General features: G+C 37.8%; 1 protein-coding gene across 1 annotated transcript in view; it reads left to right on the top strand.

Moving 5' to 3' along the window:
• Positions 1 to 2,348: 2,348 nt before the first annotated feature.
• Positions 2,349 to 8,936, top strand: part of CD226 (CD226 molecule) — a gene marked incomplete at both ends in the record, with an annotated part of 32,111 nt that continues 25,523 nt past the window's right edge. Inside the window, 2 exons of the mRNA XM_084260622.1 lie at positions 2,349 to 2,415; positions 4,040 to 4,372. Coding sequence (XP_084116748.1) covers positions 2,349 to 2,415; positions 4,040 to 4,372 — 400 coding nt within the window. The remainder of the gene's footprint in view (positions 2,416 to 4,039; positions 4,373 to 8,936) is intronic.

Raw genomic sequence — 8,936 nt, 5'->3', positions numbered from 1 at the left:
GGGCAGAGTAGCAGAGACCAAGGAGCTGCTCCAGTGACTGTGAGATGCTGCTGTAAGAGTCTCTTATCCACAGACAGTCGGAGCTATGTGGACTTTCCAGCCTTTCAGTGATGGGAAAGTAGGGAGAAACAAAGGTAGATAAGGTACATGGAGATGCTGGAAGATAGAAGGCTGCACAGTGGACCTTCCTTTGCACTACTTGTTCTGATACGTCCGTGGCCCAGGAGGGCAGGGTGGAGATGGTGTGCATTTCTCATTTTATAGGTTACATCTTCTCAAAAAAAGTGATATTTTAGGTGTGTTCCTACACACAAATTTTACTAGCAGAGTTAACTTTCACAGTGCCTACAGATTACTTACTTACGACTTGCAGGTTTGTTGCTGAGGTGTCTAGAGGGGACTTGTACTGGTGTCTGGAGAGGACTTGTACTGCAGTCTTGCAGCTCAATAACGCTCTGGTTATAGGCTGCTCTTTTTAGCAGGTATGACAAGTGGCCCTGTTCTTGGGACTAGTTGACCAAGAATCACTGGTATTTGTAGAGAATCTGTTTGTTGCACAGCAAATAAATACTTGGTCACCATGTGGGGATGGACATTAATTTCTTGACTTCTGTTTTCCTTTCAATGCCAGATGCAGAGAAATGATCATGAAATGCAGAGCAACAAAATTGTAATTCATAATCATAAACAGGTTGAATGAAGAATAATTTGCATTTGAACAAATTTATCTTTGGAGACTTCCTGAGTACTTTATCCTATCTTGAATTCAAGAAAATTGCAGGACAACCAGGAGATCAGGCCCAGTCAGCATGGGTTCAGGAAGGGTAGGTCCTGCTTAAGTAACCTGATCTCCTTCTATGATCAGATGAATCATAGTGGATGAGGAAAAGGCTGTGGACATTGTCTACTTGGACCTCAGTAGGGCCTTTGACACTGTTTTACATAGAGTTCTTCTAGAGAAGCTGGCAGCTCATGTCTTGGATGGGCATATGCTTCACTGGGTGAAACACTGTATGGATCGCCAGGCATAAAGGATTGCGGTAAATGGAGTTAAATCCAGCTGGAGGCCAGTCACCAGTGGTGTTCCCCAGGGCTCAGTACTGGGGCCATTTCTGTTTAATCAATATCTTTAGCAATGACATGGACAAGGGAGTTGAGTGTTCCCTCAGTAAAGTTGCAGATGATCCTAAGATTGGTGGGAGTGTTGAAATGCCAGAGAATAGGCAGGCCCTACAGAGGGTCCTGGACAGGCTGGATTGATGGGCTGGGGCCAATTGCATGAGTTAAAACAAGGCCAAGTGCCATGTCCTGTACTTGGGTCACTGCAACCCCTTTCAAAGATGCAGGCTTGGAGAGGAGTGGCTCAAGAGCTCTCTGGAGGAGAGACATCAAGGCCTGTTGATCAACAGCCAGTTGAATATGAGCCAGCAATGTGCCCAGGTGGCCAATAAGGCCAATGGCATCCTGGCCTGTATCAGGAACAGTGTGGCCAGCAAAAGTAGGGAAGTGATCCTTCTGTACTCAGTGCTGGTGAGGCCACACCTGTGTTCAGCTTTGGACCCCTTGCTACAAGAAGGACATTGAGATGTCCAGAGAAGGGCTACAAAGCTGGTGAAGGGTTTAGAAGGCAGGTTTTATGAGGAGCAGCTGTGGTAGCTGGGATTGTTTAATTTGGAGAAAAGGAGACTGAAGGAGACCTTATTTCTCTTTACAACTACCTAAAAGGCAGTTGTAGTGAGGTGGGGGTTGGGCTCTTCTCCCTGGTAGCTAGTGACAGGACAAGGGAAAATGGTCCAAAGTTGTGTTGGGGAAGTTTAGGTTGGATATCAGGAAAAATTTCTTAACTGAAAGGGTTCTTATATATTGGAACAGGATGCCCAGGGAGGTGGTTGAGTTGCCATCCCTGGACATGTTTAAAAGAAGAGTAGATATTGTATTTGGTGACATGGTCTACTGTAGGACCTAGTAGGGATGGACAGATGGTTGGACTCAATGATCTTGAAGGTCTTTTCCAATTGAAAGCATTCTATGATTCTATGATTCAATGAAAACAGATGTGTAAGAAGTTTCAATAATAATGATAATGATAACTAAACCAACAACAACAATAATAATAACAATAACACCAACATTGTTTTTCATCCCACTTCAGATTTAGTGGAATGTCACTTATCTGTAAACTCCTGTATAAATACATAGTATGATGTAAAGAATAGTACTCCAAGCTAGAGTGATACTTTGACTTTTTGCCTTATTTGCAACTGCAATTAGAGAACCACTAGCCACTGAGATTCAAGATTTAAATGTCAGAACCATATAGATCCTGTGCATCTGGTTAAAAAGGCGCGATGCCGCACAGCATCCAGAGACTGGACTGCTTCAGCTTGCAAGATCCTTTATTTTCCAATACAATATGTACAGTTCAGTTTCTGAAGCTTCCTGCTTTTATTATCAGCAATACTCCCGATTCCTGAGGCAAGCTTGACTTAACTTAATCTTTTGATCTTTTATCTCTTGAGATAAGGTTTTAATGCAAATAAAACAAGACTCAGTCTTCAACTCAATTCTCTTCTATTCAGATTCTTACAGTTGGCATCAGATGGACTGCTGACTACACAGGTGTACTTTTCAAATCCAGACATGGTAAAGCAGAAATAAGTGCAACCGCAGCAATGGAGAATTACAGATCTAACTAGGCAAAATGGAGTCACTGCAAACATTCAAAATGTTGTATTATCCTAAAACATGCTTAGTTTAGTACAGATAAATATACACAGGTTTTGGTTCATGCACAAGTTGTTGCACTGTGGGAGGAGTCTGAAACGGATCTAATGCTAAGTTCTGCTCAAGGTTCTGCAGGCTATTACTCACCTAAAGTATTAATTTTTGCTTTCAGCTTTAGTTCAAATTACATTTATTTATTTATTCATTTCAGAATTTTAACTACTCAATTCAAACTTAGTTTTGACTTCAAGTCAATCATGTTGTTCCAGTTTTAAGCAGCTTCATAAAACTATGGCCTGCCGAGGTGCAAAAATGCTTAGTTGTCTGGAGAAAAATCCATAAAAAATGTAAGAGTGTGTCTTGTTTTGACAAATTTTGACATGAGTCACGAATACTCAGGATTCTTACACCTTTGAACAAGAATTTTTGAGCTGCATAATTTTGATCCCAAAATACTACCTCATGGCATATTCTCACAAATAAATTCTCAGACCTTAAGACATCACTTTTTATAACTAGTCGCAGAATTATGACATGTAATATATAGGAACTGTCTTATCCTCTCTTTTGTTTGTATTCTTACTGAGTAGTAGCTAAATGTTGAACTGCAGCATCAAAAAAATGGATAAATTCTGTTGAACTTGGATACATAGCACACAAGAACTTTCTTTGCTTCTGGTGGTGAAACCTAAAGATCTTGTCTTCATCAGTTATCACCATATTCATGCATATTGCTAGAGATTCGTTCGTAATACAAATGTAACTCTGAGGTGGATTTCGATAGGAATTCAGATTCTCTCTGATGCAACTGCACCAAGACCTCAAACTTGGTGTTTCTTAGAATGTGAAAGTAAAGAGCACACGATGCTTTTCATATTTCAAAAGTAAAAACATCCCGAGATGTGAGGACACATGGTGCGCAGAAATTGAATAAAACCACGTTGCACTGAAGTCACTGATTCCAGCGTTCTTTGAGATGGACTATACAGCTCTCCTTATTGTTGTTGTTCTCCAACTTTGTGAAAGTAAGGGTGTTTTCTTATTCCTAGCTGATATCTTTCCTTTTTTATTGCATCATGACAGATCTGGTCACAATTTGCAAGTTTGTATGAATTTGTATGTTCATACAAATTTTAACTGTCCAATGATATTTACAAATTAGAAGTAATAATAATGGCTGGGGTTTGGGTTTCTTTTTAGTGAGCTTTTTCTTCAGTGTTTTGCTTGTAGTGCTGCCAATGTTTTTCTGAGTTTTTCTGTCATTTCAATTTTCAATGATGTTATTTCTGAAACTGAATTTCTTTGTATGCTTTAGCCAACGTGGAAGGAAATTTTGTGGATTCAACTGTGAAACTTTCTGAGAAGGTGAAACTAGAATGCATATATCCAAAAAAAGCTGCGATAATGCAGACAACCTGGATGAAACTTAATGCAACTCATAAAGAAAGTATAGCTGTCTTGCATCCAGTCTATGGCATACATATCGAAGACAAATATAATGGAAGAATTTATTTTGAAAATGCTTCCAGGGAAGACAAGTCCTTATTCTTCATCAAGAGCACTCTGGAGGATATTGGTCTTTATTTTTGCTCTGTTGTAACTTACCCAGATGGAATTTGGGAAAAGGTTATAGAAATTATTCAGCCAGGTAAGTAAATCTCTCATTGTTTTTTTTTTTATTATTTTGTCAGAGGGGTTTTTTTTGGTGGGTTTTTTTATTTTTTTGGGGGGGGGGGTGTTAGTTTCTGGCATATGCAAAACAGAAATCTATGTCAATTAAGGGAGAGAGTATCTAGCACTGTAATTTTTCTTTTCAATAATATAGCATACAGAAATATAGTAATTTGGGGCAAAGAACTAGCACAACATAAAAGAGCTATATTACTTTGACAAGAGGTCATTTTAAGAGAAGGGAGAAGCAAGGAGAGGGCCTGGGGGAACTGGACAGATGCCACAGTAGGAATATGTTTCATGGCAGACTTCAGGTTCTAATGGTCATTGCAACAGTGATATTTCTATTGGGCCAAGGTTCTCATAATATTTCAACAAGCTATAGGATCTCTTCAGTGGATGAAATTGCAACTACCCAGAGAATTACATGAATGAAAGTTTTAACTACCAATGGAGGATACTATACTTTTATTGTTATGTTCTATGGCGAGGTCATTCCTGGTCTGAAACTAGGGTAGGTTTATTGTTTTGTTTTGATTTTTTTGTTTGTTTTCTTTTCTTTCTAGAGGCTCTTCTGTGCTAGCTTTTTCAGGAAGAAATAGCCATTTAGAAATGATGTGGAAACAAAAGGCAGGAGAGTTGGAAAATGTAAATGAAGAAAAAAGGCATTTTCTTTAAAATAAGTCTTTTTTAAAGATGGAAAAGGGAAGAAGAAAGAAAAGGATCCACTTATGCCCATGTACTTTCTGTGTAGTTGCCCATGTAGTTTCCAAAGGCTGCGTAATTACCTGACCATTCATTCAATTTGTTTTCCTTTCCAGCTGCATAAGAAGAGAAAAGACTTTTCTAGTATTTTTCCATGCATGCCTATTCAGCATTGCTCAGCCAGCAACTCTGGTGCAAATCACCAGGCTTCTCTGATAGCCCTTTGCAGATCATTCTGTACATATGCTAGAACAGCCTTCAAAAATAACTAGTTTTGGTTATTAGTTTGTTGATGTGGTATTGTGAAAGTAGAAAGAATCTTATCCTCTTTCCCATCCTCCAGAGTGAAAAGAAGTCTTCATTCAATATTTTATTGTATTTCACAGCTAGAAAAGAATGTTTTGAAGGGAAAATTTGCTTGCTAGCATTTGAAAGACCAGAAGATTATACCCCAGTTCTTTCCCTAGCCTGGTCCTTCCAAGTCTTAATTTCAACCTTGCATTATTTACACTTCTGAAATTGCAATGTTACAATGAAACAGTGGACCTGACTCTTGTAGTGTATCTAAACTTCAAGAGTTCAAGGTACAGTGTTCCTACTTTCACCACTGAAGGTTTTTGAAACTTGATTTTAGCCAGCACATTTGTTGATGGCACTAACGAAATGGGAGTCTGTCTTCCTATCTCTGCTAGCTCTTTATTAGTAAACATTGATGCTTATTAATACAAAAATTAAGCCGCTCACAAGTTATTGCCCTGACTTTAAAAGGAGTTATCCTGTCTCATCCAGATTTTTTGGTTTGATAAGATAGTTATGACCTGCTGTGACACATCAACATAACTGTACAATTCCCAGTCATTCACATGTAGAGGGAATGTCCTACTAGTGAAAGAGCTGAGTTCAATCCCTCAGGGCAGGCTTTCATCCAGGTCAGAGTTCCTCAACTGTGATTCTTTTAGTGGTGTCTGAATGCTTTCTTCACAATGGTGTTTTTTTGTCATTTAAGAAACAAAGTTACTGAACTCTTAACGCTCTAGTTTCATTTTCTCTGGTAGTCCTTTTAGTGCAGAATATTAATGAAATTTTAGGTATTGTAATCTTTTTGGTTGCATTCAAATGAGCTAGGATCTGGAAATCCAGGTTTCTGTTTGCAAAAAGGAACAGGCAAACTAAATTTCTTACGTGGTTTGGTCCAACCTGAGTTCTGGCAGTACTGAGCCCTTATTCACGGTGGGTTCATGTTCTGTAAAATCCTAAAAGCTAGATGCAGTAGAGATCTTCAAGCTCATTTAGTGCTTTCCCTGGCCAAGGGAGTACTGTACTCAGCTGTTAGTTTCTGAAAGTACTGAGGGAGGGAAGAATTTTTTTCTTAGTATCTCCTCTAAATCTACCCTCCTTCAGCTTAAAGCCATTGATCCTTGTCCTGTCACTACCTGCCCTTGTAAACAGTCCCTCTGCATCTTTCCTCTAGGTCCCTTCAGGTATTGGTGGGGTGCTATAAGGTCTCCCTGAAGCCTTCTCTTCTCCAGGCTGAACAACCCCGATAGAAATCAATAGAATGAGTAGAAATTAAATCTTTTCAGTTTAAAGAATCATGGCTTCTGAGAACAGGAATAATCAATCCTGTTCAGCTCCCAATAGATGTCTATAAATGTTTTCTTTATGTACACCAATGTGAAGAGAATGAAGGGCATCACCAGTGAAGATAAACTATAACTACTTCAATTTCCACTGCAAATTAAACATGTTATTAAAATCTGAATTTAGAGAAGGTATCTATTTATGTATTAGATATAGTAGAACTGTTATCAGTCAGGCTTTTTCCTACTTTACTACTACCTTCATCAGTAATAAATGTTTTAAACTCCCCGGGTGACATCTTGCTTTGGTTAAATCAACTGTAAACTTCAAATTCATTTCCGTGCATCTGGTATTTTAGCTTGTTGCTGACACTAGATGTAGGGGCTTTTTCTTTGTTTCCTGACCTGTAAAATTAGGACACTGATGTTCATCTTTAAAGGGTTTTTTTTTTTGGGTTGTTGTTTTTTTTTGTTTTGTTGGGGGTTTTTTGTTCTGCACCAGGGAAAACGCTTTGAGAAAGCTGAACGTTAGTCTCATAATTTCAGTGGGCATGGATCTTGTTCCGTAGGATTAATACACAGAAATAATTGAGGTCCTGGAAAATGAAGTGGTTTTTAATGACTCTAATATACTCCAGTATAAAGAAATCTGGACAACCTACTAGAAAGATCATTTTAGAGCTAATTAAACCTTTTTTCAATTACATTGTTTTCTTTGGTTGGGATTTATTATTTATTGATCTCCAATGGGCATTACTTTTCTAAATGCATTAATTACCTACACAACCCCAGACAAATTAACAATTCACTGAAAAATCCATTTCTTCTGTTTATAACATTTAATCAACCAACATTTAATAGACTAATATTTTGTAAAGAACTGCATGTTGTCTAATACTTTGCAATTTGTGAGTTTAGTTTTAAAGATTAATTGGCTAAGATAAATTTTTATCTGCCTTTAAATGGATGCAACTTTGTGGACACATAATATTAAACATGAAACTTAAGCTTTCTTGAATTGTCACAAATGAAGTTAGGTTGATATTATTAAGGTTTTTGTGTCAATCAAAACTGAAGTTTGGTTTATAATTTAGTTTGTGTTACCAGGGCATTGAAAATTGTTAGGATTTATCTATACTGACCTGTTACTGTGGGACCCAGTGGCATTCCTGCATCAGCTTAAGTAGGCAAGTATGCCGTTGAGGAAATAGGGGAAATATATGAAAATAATGCCATATGGCATTTTACTCACGATGGAAATTCTGAACTAAATTAAAGCATAAGGTGAAATGTTCTTCACATGGCAATCATATCTGCTGGCAGTTATCTATATTTGGATAAAGTATCTTGGGTTAACTTTTGCTGGCTTGCAAAACAATGAAAGATTCTGCACTCAGACTGCTCAAAGATGCTGTAGTGCTTCAGCAACAGAGACTATGGGTCTGATTCTGCTTACCCATGTGCTACGTCTGAGTTTTCAAAAATGTGAATATGAAGCTAGTAAAATTGGCACAATTCTGATCTGTCAAAATATTTCATTTGCATTGCTTGCAGTCTCAAGTGATGATGCTTAATGAGGGAATATTTCATGTCTAATGGTTACAGGAGTGTCACTAGCTCCAGCAACTCAAGTGTTAACAAGACTGACACTACAAGATCAAGGGGTTAAATAACATCAGGGAGCATGACTTGCTTTTTTAAACAAAAACACTGAAAGAGGAGGAAAATGTCAAGTACTTGAAAAGCATTAGCCATATTTCTTTTTATGACTATTTTGACAACATCCCCTTTCCTTATCCTTTTAGTAAAGGTGTCTTTAAAAATAAAAACTCCACTGTGTTTACCCTCTTCTGTATCTGATTAAAGATGCTATTGAATGAATAAAAGATCACAACAGATTTGCAGTAGAAACTCTATTTGGACTCTCCTTCTGACTTAGTCTCTGGTTAAAGAATAGCAGTTTACTTGAACATTGTCTGGGTGTGGTGAAGGATTCTTTTTCCATTAGGGACAGAAGTTAAAAAAAAAAAAGCAAATCAAAACAAAGAACAACCAAAAAAGAAACAACAAAAAAAACCTCTCCAAACAGATTAACCTTGGATAAGCAATGGCTGAGCTGTCATAAGGACCTGAGAACCCAGATGACAGATGAGGTTTTAACTGTCATTACACAGGTCTTTTCTGCCATCACTGGTATCAGATGGAAGACCCTAGAAGTGATGATAAATTACCACTTAAATATTTTTTAAATGTAAT

The sequence above is a fragment of the Gallinula chloropus genome (genome assembly GCF_964237585.1).
Source record: "Gallinula chloropus genome assembly, chromosome: 2".
Classification (NCBI taxonomy): domain Eukaryota; kingdom Metazoa; phylum Chordata; class Aves; order Gruiformes; family Rallidae; genus Gallinula; species Gallinula chloropus.
Note: the sequence above shows the minus strand (reverse complement) of the source record. Positions and strands in the feature narration are given on the sequence as shown.